The sequence below is a fragment of the Pyricularia oryzae genome, chromosome 2 (assembly GCF_000002495.2).
Source record: "Pyricularia oryzae 70-15 chromosome 2, whole genome shotgun sequence".
NCBI classification, from domain to species: domain Eukaryota; kingdom Fungi; phylum Ascomycota; class Sordariomycetes; order Magnaporthales; family Pyriculariaceae; genus Pyricularia; species Pyricularia oryzae.
In genome coordinates this window covers 2049864-2072033 of record NC_017850.1, presented here as the reverse complement: position 1 = coordinate 2072033, position 22170 = coordinate 2049864, and the positions used below count along the sequence as shown (strand labels likewise).

Below are 22170 nucleotides of genomic sequence, written 5' to 3'. Positions count from 1 at the left end.
GCTTTAATGGAATTACGTCTTTGGTCTGTATCAAGAAAGTGGAGTTGATGGCGGGGCTTATCGCCTATCGAGCCGTCATGGATCATTGGCAGGTACGATCGGATGGATAGCGGGCAAGAACGCCATGCCCGACAGAACAGTACTGCTCAAATGCCGGCGAAACCGGACACCACCTTCTCTTGCCAACCTTCAATGCTACACAAACAACCAGACCTTACTAATCGACCCTTTCTTGCAGTGCTGGACTTCATCCAAGCAGAATTACCATTTGGTCTTTAGCCAAACCTTCACATTGACAAGCAGATGCCCGTCTAGATTGGATCCCCCCAAGCGACCGTTGAGCCGCGGTGGCCACGGTCAACCTCCACTACCTAGCCTTCATCTTGTCAAACGGGCAAGGATCCAAAGGCAAACAAAAACCGCAAGAACCCATATTACGATTTTACGACCTCCATTTCTCCGCCCTTCCGGTCGATCCAGGACTTGACTGGTTTCATGCTTCCAACATACAATATTGGCGACGGAGCTGCCGCAGCAACATCATCTCCGCCTTCCCAAGGCCAACCCAAACGCCGGCACCGAGTTGACTCGAATCCCCTGGCGTACTGGGGCGGCCCGCCGGCCGATCACGACCCCGACCCCAAGCGAATCCGACCAGAGCAACCCGGCTCCACCACCATGAGCGCAAAGGCCTTTGGCAAACGCCCGGCCACGGACGGCAACATGGCCGGCTTTGGAGGCCACACAGGCTTCGCTCTGCCGCAGGCCGCGCCGGCGCTCAAGACGTACCTTGGTGCCAGGAAGCTCGTCGTGAAGAACCTCAAGCAGCAGCAGACGCCCGCAGTCGACGACTACTATACAAGGGCGTACAATGACCTGGAGTCGGCCCTGCAGGACATATTTCAGGGGCGACAGCCGCGCCAACCTCTCGATCGTCTGTACAGGCACGTCGAGAGCATATGTCGCCGAGATGAGAGCGCCAAACTGTTTAAGATACTGCAAAGTCGCTGTGACGGCTATGTGAGGGAAGAGGTCCTTCCCAAGGTCATGGCGAAAGATAACGGTTCCGAGATCGACATGGTCAGAATAGTGCACCAATACTGGAAGGACTGGAGTCGCAAAGCGGTATGTGGGCGAAATGAACACCAAGCTGGTGCACTTACACGTCTGAGGCCTTGATTTGCGCATGCGCCTCAAGATGCTGCTCCAAATACTGATTCACACTTCTACCTCTAGGTTGTCATACGGTCTCTGTTTAGCTACCTGGACCGAACATTCATCGTTAAACAGGGCAAGGATCATGACCTCAACGACGTGACTATAACTTCTTTTCGACGTGTCATTTATGGCCCGCGACACTCGGACGGACCTCTCGCCGGGCGTAAAGATGAGTTGCCAGGCCTGAAGGTCATGAGAGGGATGTTGCAACTGGTCACGCTAGATCGAGCAGGCGACAGGACGTTTGATGGGCCACTCTTGAAGGATGCCGTCAAAATGCTTCACGTTTTCAACGTGTATGGAAAGGAATTTGAAGAGCCGCTGCTCGCCGATTCGGTCCGATACTTTGAGGCTTTTGCCCTGGAAAAGAGCGAGAACTACGACTTGAAGGATTACGTTGCGTCAGTACGTGCGCTGATCAACCGCGAGGACATGCGGTGCAATGTTTACAACTTTGACAGCACCACCAAGAGGGAGCTCATGAGCGACATTCAGCGGATAGCCATTCAGGACCATACCGACAAACTACTGGACGTCACTGAAGTGGGTCGCTTGATCGGCGAGGCAGACATCGAGTCCCTAAAAGGACTTTATGAGCTCCTCCGCATGACGGGACAGCACATGGATCTTCGCGGTCCCTGGGAGGAATACGCAATCGCCTCCGGCTCAAAGATTATTAGTGACACCGAACGGGGCGACGAGATGGTGGTCCTACTCCTGGAGCTGCAGCGCAAACTTCTGAACATCATACGTGATGCTTTTGGAGGAAACGATGATTTCAGGAAAAACATGCGAGACGCCTTCTGTCGTTTCATGAACGACAAAGCAGCAAAGAACACGAGTACCGACGTCGGCGAACGGGTTGCCAAGTACATCGACATGCTGCTGCGTGGAGGTCTAAAAGCACTGCCGCCATCGTTAATGGGTGACTATAAAGACCGGACAGAGACGGAGCGAGCTGATGTTGCCAGCGCAGGCGATGAAGACGCCGAACTCAATAGGCAACTCGATAACGGCCTCGAACTTTTCAGGTTCATTCAGGGCAAGGATGTCTTCGAGGCCTTTTACAAGCGCGATCTTGCCAGGAGATTGCTCATGGCACGCAGTGCAAGCCAAGACGCCGAGCGGACTATGCTTGCCAAATTGAAGGTTGAGTGCGGGTCACAGTTTACGCACAACCTCGAGCAGATGTTCAAGGATCAAGAAGTTGGCAAGGAGGAGCTCGCTGCATACAAAGAATGGCGGAGGTCGTCTGATAGGGCAAACAAACTCAGCAAAATTGACCTCAACGTCAATGTATTGTCAGCCTCTGCTTGGCCGTCATACCCGGACGATCCTGCTGTCGCCCTCCCTGCCGGTGTTCTTGAGAATCTTCAGCATTTTGAACAGTACTACAAGAACAAGCACGAGGGACGAAAGTTAACCTGGAAGCATAGTCTGAGCCAATGTGTCATCAAAGCGACATTCCCACGAGGTACAAAGGAGCTTGTCATGAGTGCGCATCAGGCTGCGGTGCTGGCCATATTCAACAGCGTCGAGATCGACGAGCCGCTGTCCTACGAAGAGATCGAAAAAGCATCTGGCCTTTCTGGTGACCTGCTCCAGCGAACGTTGCAGTCTCTCGCCTGCGGTAAGGCCCGAGTCCTGGCAAAGGCGCCGAAGGGACGAGAGGTCGGCAAGGAAGACACGTTTACAGTCAACAAGGGTTTCACGGATCCCAAGATCCGAATCAAGATCAACCAAATTCAGCTTAAGGAGACTAAGGCCGAGAATAAGGAGACGCACGAGCGGGTGGCGGCCGACAGACAGTTTGAGACGCAGGCGGCGATAGTTCGCATAATGAAGAGCCGTAAAACGCTGCCTCACGCCCAGCTAGTTGCCGAGGTTATCGAGCAGACGCGGCGCAGGGGTGCATTGGAGCCTGCGGAAATCAAGGCCAATATTGAAAAGTACGTCTACTCTATTCATAAATTTATTGGCTTTTATCTACTCCATGGTGCTAATCTGATATGTGTACACATAGACTCATCGATAAGGAATACATCGAGCGCGAAGGCGGTAACTACGTATACATGGCCTGAGGTCGCAGTAGTTGTTGCTGGGTAAATGTTGCTTCTGTGGCCAACGGTTTAGAAAAATCTATTTATCCACTAGAGGTCTTGTTTAGTGCCAGTACAAATTAAATTAATTCTTCTCGTCATGCAGATGCTCCTCCCATTCGTAATTTCACCAGTGATTTCTGTCAAACTTTGTAAATTTCATTTCACGCTTTGCCCTATATTCAGTCCGTTTGCCCAGGCTCCCCTCGCTCCATTTCAGATATGCTACATTCTCGGGGCGGCCATATTTGCGGGGGAAAACCACTACCACCGAATTTCCAACGAAGTGTGTAACGGGTTTCAATCGATACCCGGCTCGCATGGCTCTGTTTCTTCTCGGGCACGTTCATTCCTTCCTCGCCATCACCCTGGGCCTGAAGCTTATGTCTATTAGGTAGGGTTGTGAACGGAATGGCCTGTGGTGCTTGGCCAGGACGCGCCGGATTGGCTTGGCATAGGAGCGGCAAGCACCGAGACGCTGAAAGCGCCCAAAGCAAACAAATCGTGACAAGGGGTTAACAGACAAAAGTGAACTAACTACAGGTGAATAAACAAACAGGTATCCATGTTAATTGAAAATCGACGGGCTAACATAAGCCGTCTAAGTATGTATTTGTGTGATAAAATACGATAAGTACGTATTATATATATCTGACATTGTTATTATAAATAATTGACAAGTCTTTGAACTCTAGTTCCAGACTCTAGAGCTAGTCATAAAACATGGTACAAATATCTGGTTGCGGCATACCCAAGACCCAGTTGGCAATTTTCGCAGCCCAGGACGCGCGGTGATAGCTTGAGAGGGTAATGCAGATTAACACCAATGTTTGGATAATTAAAGAGGCGGTGGGGACTGGCGTTAATCTAGAACTAGAACATTGGTGATTCTGATGACTCTTTTAAAGCAAGGTGCTATGAAAAAAGGTAGTCAACCCTCCAGCGGTTAGCTTGATCGTATAAGACCCCGAGACGTACAGTTCGGCACGACCGCGACCTGACAGATTACTGGGTGGGAAGTAACACACATGCTTCATCCTCATGGGCGGAGCATGTAACATGGGTCAAATGGCTTGTTTAACTAGAGAGTAATAGTACTGCTGGGATCTTATACCGATGGGGTTACGCTACATGACGCGCTTGTGTGTGGCAGCAGGGGGATAGAAGGCAAAGTCTTGATACATACATAGTTTAGGTACCTAGCAAGTACTCGGGAAAAGAGCGGCTGATGTGGATGGGTAGAGACTTTGTATCGTTACTATGAGCCGCGCTAAGTATGCTGCAGAAACAGACCGTGTCAATTCCTTGGCGTCTCGATATATTCCCATCAGACTGGAGACCGTTTTGTGCAAGGGGAAATTGATAGATAACGCCGATAGTGAAAGGTGGGCCCGCAGATGCGGGGTCCAGAAGCGCTGATATTTTTCTTCCGGGACTCACCGCCCAAAAGTTCCCATGGGCGCAGGACCAGCCTCAAGGCCTATCGCTTGCGACGTTCGCTCGGTTTGAACTGGGACAGTTTGATATCGTAACCAACCCCATACCCAGACTTCACGAATCTTGACGCTTCTGGACTTTAATTAGCACCGGTAGCATCCAAAAGCCAGGATCATAAAGGAGAACACAAGGCGCCGTTCGCCACACCCCGCCCCTTTCCTTCTCTTTTCCCACTCCCACAGCCTCACAGACAAGTCGCGATGCCCAAGTCAAAACGAGCAAAAGTGGTCCACATGACCAACGTGGCCAAGAAGACGCGCGAGCAAAAGGAGCTGCTCTTCACCAACATCCGAGAATGTGTCCCTCAGTACCAGCACCTCTTTGTCTTTAGCGTCGACAACATGCGCAACAACAACCTCAAGGATGTGCGACGGGAGCTGTCGGGTGATAGCCGGTACGTTCTTTAGCCCCGTCCACCGCTTCTCTTCGATGTGTTGCTTGCTTATATCGTATCCGCCGGTGGATGCGGGAATTCCGGAAGCTAACAAGACGACAAACCCTAAACAGCATGTTCTTCGGCAAGACCAAACTCATGGCCCGCGCCCTGGGCCAGACGGCCGAGGACGAGCAAGCCGAGGGCCTGCACAAGCTGACTTCGCACCTGGCCGGCACCGTCGGGCTGATCTTTACCAACCGGCCCGCCTCAGAGCTGCTGTCGTACCTGGACTCGATCACGTCGGTCGACTTTGCGCGCGCCGGCGCCGTCGCGCCCCGGGACTTTTCCATCCCGCCGGGTGTCGTCTACAGCACGGGAGGTGAGGTCCCTCAGGAGTACGATGTGCCCCTGGCGCATTCCATCGAGCCCGAGCTCCGCAAGCTCGGCGTCCCCACAAGGCTCATCAAGGGCCGCGTCGTGCTCGGCGGCGAGAACGGCGAGGGCAGCACCGGGTACGACGTCTGCAGGGAAGGTGACGTGCTCGACAGCCGGCAGACGAGGCTGCTGAAGCTGTTTTCTGTCTGCTTTAGCGAGTTCAAGATACAGGTTTTGGCGTAAGTTTCCTATCTTTCTTATTTTTTATCTTTTCTCTTTTTCTCCCTTTTACTTCTTCTGTACAGCTTTCTTTTCTCGTATCTTCGGCGAATTTGTTCCTCGAAAGCCCTGATTCGGTTCGCTAACTTGATTCCGCCACAGTTACTGGTCAGCTGCGACTGGCGAGGTTACAGAAGTTAATCCCGGCTCAGCGGGTGATGCCATAGACGATAGCGACTAAAAAAAGGTTACATACAAAATTTTCTCCCCTTCATACGCTTTATCTACTCGTCGGGTTCGATCCGGTCCGAGTACGTATCATATTATTCTTTTACAGGGTCAACTCGGCGTCTGGTCATAGGGCATGTCACGATTGCTTGTTATTATTCCATTCTGTTTCTGTTAGCATTGAAAGAAAAAGAGAAAAAGAGAAAAAGAAATTTTCCAAAGCATCTATCTCCCCATCAGCATCTAATGGGCGTTCACTGAAGCAGCCAAATTTACTGGGTGGCCAGCTCTACACGTTTGGTTCGTGCTTGGAAGTGGATGTCAAGGTTTAGCACAACCAGTCCCCCGTAGATTGAAACCGGCGGCAGCATGGGTCGACACTCTGAGAGCTTCTACTGACGAATTAGCCCGCTGCTTACCGCTGGTGCAAAAGTTGCCCTCGCAGGTCTTGATTTTACAATGTGTAGCTGGTAGAAACGTAGTACTTTTTTTGTTCAGCATTAAACTCGCCGTGCCTACTTACCCCCAACATCGCCCAAATAAAAAAAGAAAAAAAGAAAAAAAGAAATATCTAGTTCCTACACTCGTACTGTAACACCAACACCCGACTGACACCTGGGCATGAGATGAAAGAAGAAGCTATGTAACACAATTAGAGAAAAATCGAGGCCAAATGCAAAGGGTTATGTTACCTCCTGCGACCAAGCCTGAGCTTGCGAGAGTGTCTGTTGCGGTGCAAGATCCGGAGGGCTGCATTTGTTTGAGACGTTCTTATGGAGCTATCAACCGACCTTTGCAGTGTTGTAGGGTTTATCGCCAGTTTTTGTTGTCTGATAGCCGTTTCTGATCAAACCGAAGCCAGCCTGAAGCCAGGGGAACGTGTATGACAAAGCGCCTGGTGATGGTGCGCAGAAGTGGCGAACGTCCCAGGCTGTGCTGTACCAGTACATGTATACATGTTGGGGCGTTCGTTACCTCTTAAGGATTTCGAGAGATCCGGGACACCTTGTTGACTGTCGAAACATAAAGTTTCACCCTGGATACGCTGCAGTTTTCACTCTTACCCTTGACAATAGAGCCGTAGGTAGGGAAAAACAGTCCAGGTTGATGGGCCGGGGACAGGCAAACTGCGCGATCAGTGACTGGTGACACCCACCGTGTCCACTGCAGGACAGAGTAATAGAGCAGGTCCTACTCCGATTAGTAGCGACGAATCTTGCGCGGGTCGTCGTAGGAACCCTCGTAGCCGCGTTTTCGGTCGTCGTCCCTAGGTCTGTCGTAGTCTCGGTCACGGTCACGGTCCCGATCCCGATCACGGTCGCGGTCGCGATACCCACCATTCTCTCTGGGGCGGATCGGCTCCATGTTGCTGCCAGTTCGTCGGCTGTTGTCGCGGAAGCCACCTCCGCCGCCGCCGGATCTGTCGTCATAAGAGCGTCCACCACCTCCAGAGTCAAAGCCTCTGCGGTCTCCACCAAACCTTGAATCGCGGCTGTCGCGTCCGCTGTCCCTACCACCGTAGGATCCGGGTCCGCCAGGCGCGTTAGGCGGCGGGCCACCAAATCCGTTTCGGTCTCCTCCGCGGTCTCCTCCTCGGTCGCCACCGCGAGATCCTCCAAAGCCACCTCCGAAACCACGGTCGGAGAAGCTACGGCCACCACCACCGCGGAAACCGCCGCGGTCTCCACGGCCACCGAACCCACCCCTGAACCCACCCCTACCGCCACCGAAACCACCTCGGAAGCCATCACCACCGAAGCCGCGGCCCATGGGCTGTGAGGGCATGGCCTTGGTGTAGTTACGACCGCCAAGGCCGCCACCCAGGCGGCGGGGCTTCCAGCCTTCAACGGTACGTCCACGCTCAACATCGACCTTGATGCGGCGGTCCTTGATTCTAATGCCATCACATCCCTCGAGAGCAGCTAAATTGCACGCGGGTCAAAGCGCGCGGGAGTCAGTAAACCGTAAGCCATATACGCATACCTTACGAGCTTCACACAGCTCTGGGTTTAGGGGGGAGTAGTAGTTTGAGGCAGCAGACATAGGCAAGCTTGAGGGCCACAATCAGGAAGGACGAGCGATTTGTGCAAGACGCGTCATCCAAATCTCGGACAGTATTCCCGGTCACGCATGCTGTCAGGAAGGAGAGAATCAGTGGTGAGTTTACCTCTCATGTCCTTTTCGCGTTCAAAAACGACGAATGCGTAACCGCGGTGCGGCTTTCGCTTCTTGTTACCCTTCTCATGAGCATGAGTGTCCTTGATAATCCGGATCTGCGCAATCAGTTAGCTACCTCAGCTCTCGATATGGTATTAGGAAGCTAACTGGAATGTCATCGTACTCTTTCAATGGTGCCAAATCGGCCAAATTCTCTCTCGAGGTCCTGCTCGTTGGCATCATAGCTCAGCCGGGCAACAATCAAGGTTTTGAAGGCATCGCCACGGATGTTGGGATCGTCCTGCGGCTTGTCTGTCATCGGAATTGAAGCCTGTCAGCATGGTGACATGGCAAGATGCGTTCAGTAAGTCACGACAAACATTTGGCCGGGCCTTCCTTCAACTTGAGAGCGATCTCCTTTTCGTGCTCCAGCTTTTTCCTATCCCGTCTCTGCAGCCAGCTCTCCGTCGGCACATAATTGTCCTTGTCCTTGTAGTCCTCGAGGGCTTGCTTATACTGAGCGAGACCAGTAATTGTAGCTGTTTTGCGTTCATGCGCCGGTGCATCCGATGGTGGTAGGTAGCGTAAAGGAGGTCGCGGCGCGAAAAGCGCAAGAAGATTAGGCGGCAAACGGTCCGTCATTTTGAAGTCGGCTACCTTGGGTACCCTGGGCAATTGATTCCCGGTAACCAGGGCCCGTCAGAGGGGCAGTTGGAAGAATACGCAATAGCCGCAGCCTTAATGACAATCCTCTCAGGCTGGCTACGGAATAGATGGCGATATCTTTTGAGAGTTTGACGGCGTGTTTGATGCCTCGGTTTGCGTCAGGAAAAAGAATGTGTCGCGTTCGTCTGGTGCCAGCGCTCAAAATCCAATCAAATGACTTGCATGGACCCGCAATGTTCCATGCTACTGTCCTGCGCTAGACCTATCTGAGTAAAGCGCACCAGGAACTAGGGAGCTAGTCACGTGCGCCAGCGTTTTTTCGAGCAATGGAACGTCCTCGATGTACGCGGTTGTTGAAGCTCGCCTAGAGGCATATCTAGATCAAGATATTCTCAATATCCAACGCGCCAAAATGACCATCAGGCCACTTCAGAAGGTTTCCGTTGGCCAAGTAAGTCGTTTTCACGGGTGTATTCTTTTTCTACTTTTGCATCACAAAGACTGACAAGCTCCACACAGAATGGCGTCGGCGCCTTCATCCTCCAGTGCAAGAGGCTAGAATTCCACTACTGCGATTGGGCTGGAAGCTCCAAGGGCATGAAGTAAGTTGACTGGCTGTCCATTTATAGGCTGCTACTTGCCGTGTACTTGAGATTTGGTCTAACAAACTGTTCACCGCCGACTACAGCCAGTTCATCAGGCAGCATCTCCCAACCTTCGCCGCAAAAAACCCCCAGATCGAAATCACCGTGTCTCCACGGCCGCAAAAGCACCCCGTCGTTGTTGGCCACTTCATCAATGGCAACAACAGGCCAGTCTGCGTTCGAAACCTCGATGCGAACCAAATTCTCAAGAAGGTCGAGCTGTTGCGCGAGATGAACGGTGAAGTCAACAAGAAGTTTTCCAAGCCGGTCAGGAGTATCAACGAGAGTGTCAGAGGTGTCTGGAGTCCATACCACGGCAATGGCATGCCTGTATAGCCTATCGAATTCGGAAACAATACTTTCATTGTATGGGCAGGTACAGCGTGTACTATATTGTATAAAACTTTTGGAGTGCACATCAATAGACAAGATCGAGCAAACATTTGGCGCGAGTAAGGTTAGTGATCTGGTCCTCGTAAGTCTTCATGTTGTTCGTGGCTCATCATTATAGGACTGCTGACGGGCGTAGTTATGTTCCGCTTTTTTTTCTTTTGTATCTATCTATGATATCCATCAAGCTTATTATACTCATGCGTGTTCATCGGGTGCTCATCCATAGCCACGTTCCTCGTCATGCAGTCATTCGCTCGATATGTCCTAGACTTTTTCATAAAATTTATGCCGACTTGCAGGTGCAGATGTCGACGACTATGAGTTCTTGTCAGGAGCTGTCTCTTGAGGGTGCCAAGAGGTGATATTGGGAATACTTACAAGCAGGCTTCAAGCTGGCACCACCAACCAAGAAACCATCAATGTCGGGCTTCTGGCTAAGCTCGCCGCAGTTCTTCTCGTTGACGCTGCCACCGTACAGGATACGGGTCTCCTCAGCAACCTTGTCGCTGACCTTGCTCTTGAGGTAACCACGGATGGCGGCATGGGCATCCTGAGCCTGCTCAGGAGTGGCAACCTTGCCGGTACCAATGGCCCAGATGGGCTCGTACGCGATGACAATGTTCTCCCAGCCGCTGGTACCAACCTTGGCCTTGAGGGCCTCAAGCTGTCGGGTGACAACCTCGACCGTCTTGTCGCTCTCGCGCTCCTCGAGCGACTCACCGCAGCACCAGATGACCTTCAGGCCGTTGTCGATGGCGTACTTGGTTTTGGAGGCAACGACCTCATCCGACTCGCCCAGGATGGTGCGGCGCTCGGAGTGGCCAAGGATGACCCAGTTAATTCCGAGATCCTTGAGCTGGGAGACCGAGGTCTCACCAGTGTATGCACCATCAGCCTTGTCGAAGACGTTCTGGGCGGCAACCTCGATCTCCTTCTTGGCCAAGGAGCGGGTGTGGGAGAGGTAGACGTGGGGAGGCGAGATGACAACCTCTGATGAAGTGAAACTGTCAGCTTCTGTCGTATACCATTGGTTTCTATTGTCTGTAGTGTATGCATGGACTGCATGGGCTACAAGTTCTGCTACCTCGCATACCGGCGTTGGCATCAAGCTTTGCGTCGTTCAAGTTCTCGACAATCTTCTTGATGGACTCAGAGGTCCCGTTCCTGCCAACGCGGACCGGACACGCTAGGTCAGTTTCTCGATCATGTCTCTATGATCGTACCATGCGGGGTTCTTTTGTATTGGCGGGGTTGAAAACGTACATCTTGAAGTTGCCGCCGACGAAGAATTTGCGAGCCATGTTGGGCAACGTTTTAATTGTAGATCAGGTGTGTGTTTTGAGTTTCGGCGCGTTTCGTTGGTCTCAGAAGAGGTTGAATTGTAGTGTCAAGTTGTAGAGCTTGAGTGTAGTGTGATTTTCTCGGATGTTTTAGACTATATGGGATGGGGCTGTATGACGTGAATAGCAAGCAAGCTCAGCTCAAGCTTGGAAGCCGGATCCGTTTGGTGGGGTGAGCTCGGGGCCGACAGCGGCGGCATGTGGGTCAGCACGGCGCTCATTCGTGGGTGGTCACCGGGTCGCCCGAATTCTCCCGGCCCATCTTGCCAAAAATCTTAGACTGCCGACTCCGTACCAAGACACGGGGGCTAGCATCACGAAGACCCGTACCGACGTTTCTCCCTCAGAGTCAAAACTTCTAATTTGTTCCCATTATTTTGCTAGCAAGAGATTCTTCAATCTTTCGAAAAACCAGCAATGCAAATATTGGCCGTCATCGATACCAGTTTACTACTGTGTACATTATCTACCTGACCTTAGACTGAAAACAGCTAGAGCAATTCTGCCGCAGGAAGCAATGCAGACATGCAGCTCCTATAAGCTATGCCGGCGCGCATTGCATGGTCGCTGAGTGTCAACCTCTGCATAATCCGGCGTCTCCCCCAGCTCGTGTCGAATTTAGCGAATACCATAATCACTACTACTACCTAATATCCATTAATCAATTTGTCCCGGCACTAGCCGCACCTAGTCCATGCCGAAACTTCTTGACGTGCTATTCCATGAAATTACCCTGAACCCAGTCAATCCCTAATGACCGAGATAACCACGCATTCGCATTTTGCAAACGAATTTTCGATTGAAGCATGTGAAAATGGAGCGTTGGGTTGGACTCTGATATTTTGGTCCTTCTCATCCAAGTCGTAATTACCGCCCGGAAACTTCAATGTCAAGTAGATTTGTTGGGAGTGATATGTGGGGTTAAGCACATTTTGCCAGTGGTTGAGCTTCCACAAACCATTCCAGAAGGCCGGGACATCAAGCCGTTTTCGGCAGCTTTGAGCCGCAAAACGTCAACCAACCATACTCGCGGACAGTCGGGTTATATTCACTCTCCGAGCAATATGATTTGACAATTATGGTGTATTGAAGCGCACGAAGTTGTTAAATGTCAAAAACGAGCCCAACGCCAGCACCGAGGCATCCTGGGTTGTTATTTTCAATACAAACCCACAATATTCAACGGTGTTCAACACACTCAAAACTGCTTGATCTAATTTGTTCGCCAAACCTTCTCGCTTCCTTCGGGCTGTTTTCCCAGTGCTCTCAAGGCAACCTCGTACAGGCAGGCGAGACGATCGATGCTGATTGTCACGGATGGGGTCTCCCTGCAACGTCAGGGACCCTTTCCTGCCCAGCGCCGACAGCCCAACAAAAACTTTTCAGGACCCTATCAGTTGGCATGCCAAGCCGGTGCCCCTCAGTAACATGGACCTTGGTTCCCCACACCTAAGAAGACCCCTTGCGTCACGCCCTGTGAAAACCAAAGCAATTTTTTCTGACGTTTGTCTCAATTGAGCGCGTGTTCGGAGCGCAGGCGTCAACAATTCCACAAAGCTTCAAGCATACTGACTTGCAGCAATCCTTGTCTGTTGCCAATGTTTGTACAAAGTGCAAAGTACATTATGTATTTTATATGCTCTTCGCCATGTGGCGAGATGGCTGGCGTACGACGTATCGCGTAATTGCCTCCCCCAAGGTATTCTTACAGTGATGGCGCCAATGACTTTCTCCTACCCCAATCGATTTTACCAAGATTCTTAAGCCTCCGCTGCCTTCCCAAAATCCCCTGTTGCTTCCCTATAATCGCCTTCGTTGGGTGGATCACTATTCCCGAAGCGTCTCTTTGCCCCGTGGGCTCTTGCACTTGTTGATCTGTTGCTGCCGAGGCACGTTGGCAGCCAAGAGCGTTTTATTTGCCCCCTTCCCCTTGCTTGCTGCTTTTATCTTAAGGGGACTTCATCAGCGACAAAGTCCGGATTTCTGGAGTCAAGCAGTTTTTGTTTGTTATATCTTTGCTCACCTTCAGTCCTCACTCTAACCATCTCCTCCCACCGAACGCATTTTGGCTTCACAACAATTAAGAAAAATTGTGTTGCCCAAGTCTGTGGAGTATCGGCTCTTGGCATGCGCGCCGGGGATTCAGTAACCATCCGCCAGTGATTGCCGCTCAACAAAACACTGTTTGTGCTTCACAAGCTATTTTTGAGCAAGCAATTTCTGTGTTGAAGCGAAGGCAAAGAACTGGGCTATGCCCGTAAACTCATCACTCTTCAACCAAGCTTCTGTCTGTTTACACAACGCCAAAATGGCTTCCACTGGCCCTATCCATTGGGGGCTTCCTAGCCCGGCCCTGTTCTCGTTTCCCCCGAAGAACGTGCCAGACTACATCACGCCCATCTCAGCCCAGGCACACGGCTCATCAGCATTTGTGCCCCCTTTCCACATTCCCGACAATGTGTACTCCGCTTGGCTGGATGCGAAGGTGCCCATTACGATTGCAGCCACTTATGCCATCACCATCAAGCTCCTGAATGCCTATAACAAGTCGACAAACAAGAGGCCATGGGCAATCAGCAAGACCAGAGCCTTCTTTTGGTTTGTTGTGGCGCACAACGTTTTCCTTGCCGTCTACTCGGCTTGGACATGGTGGGGGACGCTCGGCATGCTGAGGCGCAGTATCCTTAGCCCGACGGGGCCAGCGGGCTGGGCCGGCACTGCGGACAGCTTCTGCCGTGTCTTCGGGCCCCCAGGTGTCGGCAATGGCATCTACTACAGTGACGCTGACCATAGCTGGCACAGCCACGCGTACGGCGCTTCTCTCTCCGCTGGCCCTGATCGCACCACCAGCGGCCGTATGTGGAATGAGGGACTGGCTTTCTACGGATGGTTGTTTTACATCAGCAAGTTCTACGAGGTTGTTGACACCTTGATCATCATTGCCAAGGGCAAGCTGAGCTCGACTTTGCAGACATACCATCATGCCGGTGCCATGATGTGCATGTGGGCTGGTATGCGCTACATGGCGGTGCCCATCTGGACCTTTCTGTTCTTCAACTCGTTCATTCACGCTATGATGGTGAGTTTCATCCTAAGTATTCTGCGCCCAGCAAGTGTCTAGGGACTCTTTGAAGACTGACCAAATCTGCAGTACACCTACTACACCTTGACGGCTTTCCACATCAAGGTGCCTGTGTTCATCAAGCGCTCGTTGACCACGATGCAAATCACTCAGTTCGTCGTTGGTGCTTCTTACGCAATGGTTCACTCTTTCGTCTCGTACACTATCCCGGTCGCATTAAACGGAAACCCGGTCACTGCGGCACCTGGCGCTGCGGCAACCCCAGCCGGCGCTGCCACCACCAACCAAGCCATCATCGACAACATGAAGAACATGATTGGCGGTCTTGTTGGCTCCAAGCCTGCCACTGCCGCCGACGCTGCTCCGTCCGGCATGTACAGGGTTGCTGGTCTTTCGGACACGACTACATATGGACAGCGTGTTGTGCCCTGCATTTCAAGCACTGGTGAAACATTTGCTATCTGGCTCAATGTGCTGTACCTTGCGCCGCTCACATATCTGTTCGTCATGTTCTTCATCTCGTCATACTTGCGCCGATCCAGTGTGGACGCTGCCCGCTTCAAGAAGGGCACCTCGGCGCGCCGGGAGAGCAATGTGGCTCTTGCCGAGAAGGCAGGCTGGGAGGCTGCCCGTCAAGTAGAGAAGGAGGTCTATGGTGGCGAGGATGTTCAGGTTCACATGAATGGGAATGGAAAGGCGAAGAAATCAAATGGTGTCGCCGCTAGCCCCAATGGCAAGGCTCGGTCGAATGGCAAGAGGAGGTAGGCTTCGGCGCTACGGTGAAGTAAAATAAAATTCGGTCAGAACACAGTCGGACAGTTACTTGGAAGGTTGATGTTTGCGCGTAGATGCAGATTGGCCCAAGCTGATGTACCTCGGATGGGCCAGATGCTCAACGCAAACTGTATATATCTAATTATCTTTGAAAATTTCCTATATTCCGTTTTCTTTTGTTGGGTATCGAAGATATGTGATGGCTGGGGCCATCCTGGGTAGGCAACTAAAAATAACACCGGGGATTTTGATATGATTCGACTCGGCGCTGCATTGACTGGACAAACGGTGTTGCCTATGCGGAGATAAACCATGTATGTGTTCATGCAGACATGTATATGTGCAGATCTCGCGATGATACCCACTCGCCGCATTGGGAGCTGTGTGGTTAACCAATCTCACGCGCGACTAAGGAAGCTATGGTTAGCTTGCAGATGCAGGCAACACCATCGTCTCTGATGCTGCGGTGCCCCTGACGATCGCTAGAACAAGCATTAACGCGTGGGTTGCCAAATTAGAACATCTATTACTGTCCATAATTGTCACCCATCACACCGGTACGCAGTTGGGATACAGCCGTAGACGCCATGGTCCGGTTACCCCGGAGAGTACCAGGGCTTTGGTTGTTATACTCTCTCCATCTAACTTATCATTGCTAGCTCTCGGTCTTCCCTTGGGTCCCTTGATAAGGTACGATTCAAGGACATATCAGTCGAGAAAAGAATGCATGTTCAAATGTTGTCTATTCCAGTGCTTTGATGCACGATAACGCGAAAAGTTGTGTCTATACTCTGGCTCGAAAATGCGCAAAATGCTCCAAAAAGAAACATGAAAATAAAAACCCGGCTCACAAAATGCATCAAGAAAACTCCAAACAATTCCAGAGGGCAAACAAAGCGGAAAAAGAAAGCCAATGAGCCCAAAGCCAAACCGCATGATATCAGGACACCAAAGTCGCGCAGCCTGGGGCAACGACGTGGGTCTGGGATAAAAAAAAACAGACCAAAACCATCCGTAACGCCCCAGATCCATGGCCATATAAAGGAAACTGGCAATATAGTGGTAAGAAAGACATTATGTGGAAGAGAATGCAGAGAAGCGGAAAAAATTAAAACATGTCGAAATCGCTCGGATCTCCTCGCTTTAAACAAGGCGCAAAGGTGTTTGTTTTCCCAGTCTAAGGAGGTTTTTGGGACAGTCCTTAAGAGAAGTCCGGGAAACACATCCATAGCCTGATAATAAAAGGTTGGCGTGGTGAGGGGATCGAGTGGGTGATCTGACAGAAGAACATGAAATCCTGGGGCAGGACGGTTTAAGGTCCAACAGAGGATTGGGGTATCTCTTAAAATGGTGATGAAAAGACGAGGCGAAGATGCGGCGCTGAAACAAAATGCGCCTCTGCTGCCGGATTGCTCTGTATATGTTCTAGTAAGAGTTGGCTTGGGTCTTGAAGTGTCGAGCGGAAAAAATATCACACAATACTGTCAGGAGTAAACGTGGCGGTTGGTGAACAGAATGTGACAGAGACCCGGTGGAATTGTCGAGACAGGCCAGAAGAGACCAGCTTGTGACGGATCGCAACAGCAAAGCTTTGAATACGGCTAATCACCAGCAGAGGAACGCGCCATCGTTGCTCAAACGCATCTTGGACCTGTTGGCGTTCGTAGTCCTCCTGCACGCGGCGCCTGTGCTCTTCGCTCAATCTGCTCGGGAATCTGAAGGCGGCTCTAGGCTCCTGACTTTGGTTGGATGGCTCTTTCAAATGGGCCTCTGCCTTTTGCTTGGTTTCTGCAGAGATGTTCTCATCGACTGGGAGCTCGTCTTTTGGCCAAATGGCGTAAATTGGCTTTGGACGATTTTGACGTTGCTCATCAGGGAAAATAAGATCTGCAGGGGTGGCGGGAAGGGAGTCGCCACTCTAAAACGTGCTCCAGTTCCAGTCACGGGGAACGCTCTGCGCCACATCCATGTAAGGTGCCTGCGTTGGAGCGCTCCCCTTGCTTCCGCCATATGGATGAACCGGAACAGGGACTGTAGATACTGGGCTACTGGGAGCGGTGGAGGCCGATCCGGCTTCGGTCACCCGCGTCGACGGGCGTGTGGAGGACGTATCGCTGGAAGCTTTGCTACTGCTGGTGGAGGACCAGACGCGGAACTGGTCGAAGCAGATGCCGCAAGCACGGCTAAGCTGTCCGCGAGGGTTGTACTGCGCGTCCTCGTCCAGGGGAATCTGGTAGGATGAGTGGGGATCGCAGTAGATGTTACCGCAGCTGCGGCAGTGATGACGGCGTGTGAAGTATCCAAAACGCTTAGTGCAGCTTGGGTGATCGCACACGGTGGCAGATTCATCGGGCTATGTGGATTTGCTTGTTAGCTGTGATCTATGGTCGATATCCTCTGACAGGTTGAGACTTGGAAAGCTCGTCGTGTCAAATCAAGGCAACTAACCTTCCAGTGGCTGCGCTTTGGCTCTGCTGTGACGGGCGGGAACAGCTTCTTGTCCAGTTCGGACTCAACAAAGCTATTGCTATCGGCGGACGACCTGCGCGCGAAGCGGCTTATGCTGATGGCACCGATGCCGGCGAGGTTGATGAAGCCCGAGCCAGGAGACGACCTAGGAGCAGAGGACGGGAGATCGACGCTTGCGTGGGAGCGATGCTCGTGGGGCTCTCGCGACGGAAACTCGTTTGGGCGCAGCACGGCAGGGACAAAGAGAGGAGCGTTCCCGCGCCGCCGCGACGGGAAACCCGAGGGTGATGGAGGCGAGTCCTGCTTGAGCATGCTGCCGCTGTTTGGTGGTGATGACTGACGGTTGAGATACTGGGTCTGGTAAGGATTTGACGAGCGAAATTGTTGCGACTGCGGCTGTTGGAAAATGTTCTGGGCTGCGTCTGGAAGACGCGGCATGATTGCTGCCATGGTTGTGGTCGCGTGCGCCCTGGCTAGACTGGTCTTTTTGGTTAAGATGGTGGCGTAGTAGTGGCGGTTTGTGTGTTGGTATCAAGGCTCGTTGGGAAATTGCTCTGATTTTCGATTTGAACTCTGAAATTAAGTGCCGACGAAGGTTGAAACACGGGAAAATGGGACTGGAGAAGGTGCTTGTTGTGCGGAAGAGCAGGAAGTGACGCAAGGGCTGGAAAGACGAATCAAAGAATGCTTGTCGTTCTATGCTGTCGTCTTCATTATTGATTGAATTAATACAAACAGTCTAAAACGAGACAGTGACCGGACAAGAAACGTTGTCGGGAAATGTGAGTGTGTCGCACTCGGATTATTCGGGTTGGGAATGAGCTGGCGTTAAGTTGAGTTGCGACGACGAGGTGAGGTCTGAGACGAGGGTGACCACGAAGTAAATACTACTTACCACTCAACGAGGCAAAATAGGAGTCGGGCCGGGGGTCTGTTCCCAAGCCTGGGTGTTGCTTGCGGTCGCCACTCCACTACTTGACAGGCCGTTATCTGAATAAGTAAAGTGGGTACTTGCGGTGCGCGGTCGAGACCGATTGACAAAATAGCCAAGAACTGCACTGTACTGGTATGTAGGTGAGGTAGGTAATGTAATTATTGAGGGAACAAGCAAGCAGCAAGCAAACAAGCGCCTTTGGCTTGCCCTCAGTTCGTGTTTGGAAGATGAACAAGCCCACTTATAGAGTGACAGTCGTGGTGTGAGGCAAAATCAAGGACCCCAGAAGCTGTCAAACTCCAAACTGGCGGTAAAGGATTCCGAGAATGTCTATTTGCTAGAAATAGAGCAGGTGATGCATGCACGAATGCAACTGTCGCTTCTGAAGCGGGAAGCTGCAGACAATAAACGAGTAGTAATATACATTAGCTGCCTACAGCAGGTACACACAGACATTGAGGGGAAAAGAAAGCACGCGAATAATAATGAATAACAAGCAAGTACAGTAAAGTCCCTCGTCCGCCCGCCCAAATTGCTTTTTCGTTTCTGTGTTACCACGTATTATCGTATGCACACAAGCGCCCGAGAATGGGGATTCGGATGGGTCTACAGGTGGATACCGAGCCCAGGCCAGAATGCATCATGCCTGGTTGGCGATGGACTGGACCGCTGTTGCGGTGTGGGACGAGCACCGATGATCGTTGTTTTGAAGTCGGGGTCTCCAGTGGTAGCGCCGCTCCTGGTTTTCGACAACGCTGGACCTCGCCTGGGGGGTCCCTCATGCTCATGCCCGTGAGACAAGAGACACCGCTTGTGCACAGTTGCCAAAACGGGACAAGCTCGGCAGTGGATGACGGCTGGCATGCTTGGAGAAATGACAATCCTTTAAACTTTGGAGAATCCTTCAGAAGACCGTCGCTCACAATTGACGTCGTTGATCAACAATATACTAAATCACGGACCTCTTGGAGTGGTAATAAATCTGCACTGCCAGAAAGATGCTGTTGGAACGGCGAGTCATTATCCGTCGGTAGCAAATCGGTCAATAGGGCAAGCGGGCGCGCGACTTTTGACAACGTAGCCCTTTTCTCAGGTTGTTCCCCATTTCCCACAATTTCCATCCAAAATTGGGCCTGGAGCTGCCACTGACTCGAGCTCTTCGATCCGAGGGGATGCGTTGGAGGCGCTTGAATGGCGACAGTCAAGGCAGGAAAAATACAAAGATCATCTCTGGGCAACGACGGTGGATTTATTCGCCCCCAGTCCACATAAACGCAGTAGGTACATGATCATTTCGGCGGCTTTTTTGCCTACTTTTGGTTTTGATTGCTTGCATCTCTCCACAAAGAATGGCTGCCATTTGCGTTTCTTGGTATCGGAGTTCATCGCCGATGCATGACGAAGATGTGGGCAAAGAGCGCTGTTGAAACTGTAACATTTGGAACTCTTGGACCGCTCCTTTGCTTTGCATCATGGTACTTTGCAGTATTTTGTCATATCGTCTGCCCTGCAGATTATTCAAGCATGTAGGCAGGTAGGAACCTAATGTGAACTGATCTCATCAAGACGCAGCCCTTGCTTTTGATTCCTGCAGGTAGGCAAGCAAGTTGGCAATCCAGAGGTACCTGAGGTAAGGCAAGGTAGACCTAGGTAGATCAACAATGATTGCGGCTCGCATTGGTGCACGTCTAGCATATGTTAGTCAGTAATTACCGTAGGTTCTATTCTGACTTGAGACTGTGCTGGATATGCTGCTGGAGGGCCAAATTATGTACGTCGTAAACACGTTACAATCAACGATTCTTTGAACCGGCCTCCAGAACAGTCCAGTTTTCACAGAGCATGTCAGCCGCCTACACTGCTAATCTGTCTACCTAAGTTCATCAAGGTACCTTAGTTGCTTGCATACTATCCTATTTTCCAACCTACCTACCTAATTGGCTGACATACCTGCATACATGATTGTATACTGTACAATGGAATGAATATATTAAAATATTTTAGACTCACGGTTAAATCTTTTGCGTCAAGGGAAATGTGATGCCTCCGCTTTTGACATTGGCAATGAGGTACATGGTTCATACTACAGTAACATCTCGATTGTGATTGGTTGGCCTCATCTTCTTATCTCTGGCCAATGTCGTCTCATTGGCTCAATATCCCGGCCCGTTCTTGAGTGGTTCCAGCTGGGGTAAACAAGCCGGGATGACGTTGCGGCCGTGATTCCGCAGTGTCTGTCGAACTCATTCGAATTGACAACTGCTCCAGGGTGTGCACGGTGGCCAACTTTGATGTTCCTGCAATCCATCCCAGCATTTCGTAGCCTCCAATTAGAACAAAGTGCATTGGATGTCGGACATCCCGCGCGCCACCCAAATTCAGGGGACCAACTACCCAAAGTAGGCCAATCCTTACCAGGTACACGCGATCACCAGAACAACTTTCGAGCTAAGAGGGCTACCGGACCAATGCGGATACCATAAAAAAAGACCACCTGGAGCAATGCGGAATAAAAAAGGACAGACTAGAGAGGTACGGAATTGATCACGCAGGCAGTGCCTCTGGCCTAGACCAGACCTGCCTAAGCTATTTCTTGCCTGCAGCCGAGGCTCTTCACGAGATGGAGAATTGGCCCTTGAACCTGGCTTGATTCGTCGATCCAAACGTCGTCTGCTTGGAGACCAGACCTGCCGAATTAATTGGTGGGGCGGGCGGTTTTGGAACCGGCTGTTCGTTCATCCAGACCCTTGCTGCTGGGGGGCCTCGTAGAAAACACATCCTCGGAACTGCACTTCGGAATATCTCTGATTGGCCAGTATTCTCTCCTCGGAAATAATAACAAAATGAGGCAGGTAGCCTACCAAGATCTACTAGTCTTGCTAAGTATCAAACTGCCAATACTACCTAAGCTAATTACCTACTTTACTGTACATCTTGCAAGGTCTTGGGTACTGGTGAGTATTATTGACTTACTATCCATAGCCCAGCAAAGAAAAGGAACAAAAGAACAAAAGTCTTTTCCAGGGTCCCGTTCGCGTCACCGAGTAGGTATACCAGCATTTGCTTTTCTGGCAAAATGGCTTCACCACGTAGGTCAACACGTCTTGACGCCTCCAAATCCATCCAAATCAAACTCCAAAACCTCTCCACATCGGCACCGCCGCACCTACCGCCCTCCGCCTCTCGCTTAAGCAGAACAACTGCCTGGACCCTCTTTTGGGCTACGCGCGACATCGCCTGGCTTGGCTCTTTTGTTGTGCCCAAAAGGTCCGGAGAGGGGTGAAAAATGAGGGGTCCTTTCTTTGTAGGGGCCATACACATCCACATGCGCGTCGCGAGGCGAACCAAAAAAAAAAAAAAAAAAAAATAGAAGCAAAAAAATAAAGAAACAAAGCAAAGGGTCACGAGACTAACAGGAGCAGACCTGGCTTGCTGGATCCATAAACCCCAGAGACAAGTTTGCGGTGGCGATGCAAGGAGTACCATACTTTCAAGACTTGGTCCCCTTAGTGCAGAGTAAGTTGGTAATAATACAAACGTAAGGTACAAAAAAATATACCGGTAGCCGGGTAGACAAACCCCTCCAAAGCATAACCCCAACAAGCCCTCGACTGGGATATACTGCCTTTGCCGCTACACACCGCCTCGCCCTATCCCAGCCTCATTCGGTCCCCGACGCCGTCGGCGGCGTCTCCCGGC

General features: G+C 51.4%; 7 protein-coding genes across 7 annotated transcripts; 4 read left to right on the top strand and 3 right to left on the bottom strand.

The window, feature by feature from the left end:
• Positions 1 to 134: 134 nt before the first annotated feature.
• MGG_14763 (Cullin-4B) lies at positions 135 to 3424 on the top strand. The gene is made up of 3 exons (XM_003713890.1): positions 135 to 1125; positions 1237 to 3167; positions 3242 to 3424. Exons 1-3 carry the CDS (start codon positions 496 to 498, stop codon positions 3297 to 3299), a joined length of 2619 nt encoding a protein of 872 aa, XP_003713938.1. The 5' UTR covers positions 135 to 495; the 3' UTR covers positions 3300 to 3424.
• A 1342-nt stretch (positions 3425 to 4766) lies between these two features.
• On the top strand, positions 4767 to 6294 carry MGG_08908 (mRNA turnover protein 4). Its single transcript, XM_003713889.1, has 3 exons — positions 4767 to 5208; positions 5322 to 5804; positions 5947 to 6294. Exons 1-3 carry the CDS (start codon positions 5015 to 5017, stop codon positions 6023 to 6025), a joined length of 756 nt encoding a protein of 251 aa, XP_003713937.1. The 5' UTR covers positions 4767 to 5014; the 3' UTR covers positions 6026 to 6294.
• A 106-nt stretch (positions 6295 to 6400) lies between these two features.
• Positions 6401 to 9035, bottom strand: MGG_15607 (uncharacterized protein). Its single transcript, XM_003713888.1, has 4 exons — positions 8550 to 9035; positions 8354 to 8481; positions 8180 to 8285; positions 6401 to 7934 (listed from the first exon to the last, which is right to left on the bottom strand). Exons 1-4 carry the CDS (start codon positions 8809 to 8811, stop codon positions 7213 to 7215), a joined length of 1218 nt encoding a protein of 405 aa, XP_003713936.1. The 5' UTR covers positions 8812 to 9035; the 3' UTR covers positions 6401 to 7212.
• A 144-nt stretch (positions 9036 to 9179) lies between these two features.
• Positions 9180 to 9921, top strand: MGG_08906 (mitochondrial 54S ribosomal protein L51). The gene is made up of 3 exons (XM_003713887.1): positions 9180 to 9286; positions 9355 to 9437; positions 9524 to 9921. The coding sequence occupies exons 1-3, from the start codon at positions 9248 to 9250 to the stop codon at positions 9813 to 9815; spliced, it is 414 nt and encodes a 137-aa protein (XP_003713935.1). The 5' UTR covers positions 9180 to 9247; the 3' UTR covers positions 9816 to 9921.
• MGG_08905 (triosephosphate isomerase) lies at positions 9849 to 11304 on the bottom strand. The gene is made up of 4 exons (XM_003713886.1): positions 11136 to 11304; positions 10966 to 11036; positions 10251 to 10862; positions 9849 to 10187 (listed from the first exon to the last, which is right to left on the bottom strand). The coding sequence occupies exons 1-4, from the start codon at positions 11171 to 11173 to the stop codon at positions 10156 to 10158; spliced, it is 753 nt and encodes a 250-aa protein (XP_003713934.1). The 5' UTR covers positions 11174 to 11304; the 3' UTR covers positions 9849 to 10155.
• A 1395-nt stretch (positions 11305 to 12699) lies between these two features.
• MGG_08904 (uncharacterized protein) lies at positions 12700 to 15372 on the top strand. The gene is made up of 2 exons (XM_003713885.1): positions 12700 to 14291; positions 14364 to 15372. The coding sequence occupies exons 1-2, from the start codon at positions 13464 to 13466 to the stop codon at positions 15057 to 15059; spliced, it is 1524 nt and encodes a 507-aa protein (XP_003713933.1). The 5' UTR covers positions 12700 to 13463; the 3' UTR covers positions 15060 to 15372.
• Positions 15373 to 15792: 420 nt separating this feature from the next.
• MGG_08903 (uncharacterized protein) lies at positions 15793 to 18698 on the bottom strand. Its single transcript, XM_003713884.1, has 2 exons — positions 17517 to 18698; positions 15793 to 17421 (listed from the first exon to the last, which is right to left on the bottom strand). The coding sequence occupies exons 1-2, from the start codon at positions 17985 to 17987 to the stop codon at positions 16987 to 16989; spliced, it is 906 nt and encodes a 301-aa protein (XP_003713932.1). The 5' UTR covers positions 17988 to 18698; the 3' UTR covers positions 15793 to 16986.
• Between the last annotated feature and the right edge of the window lie 3472 nt (positions 18699 to 22170).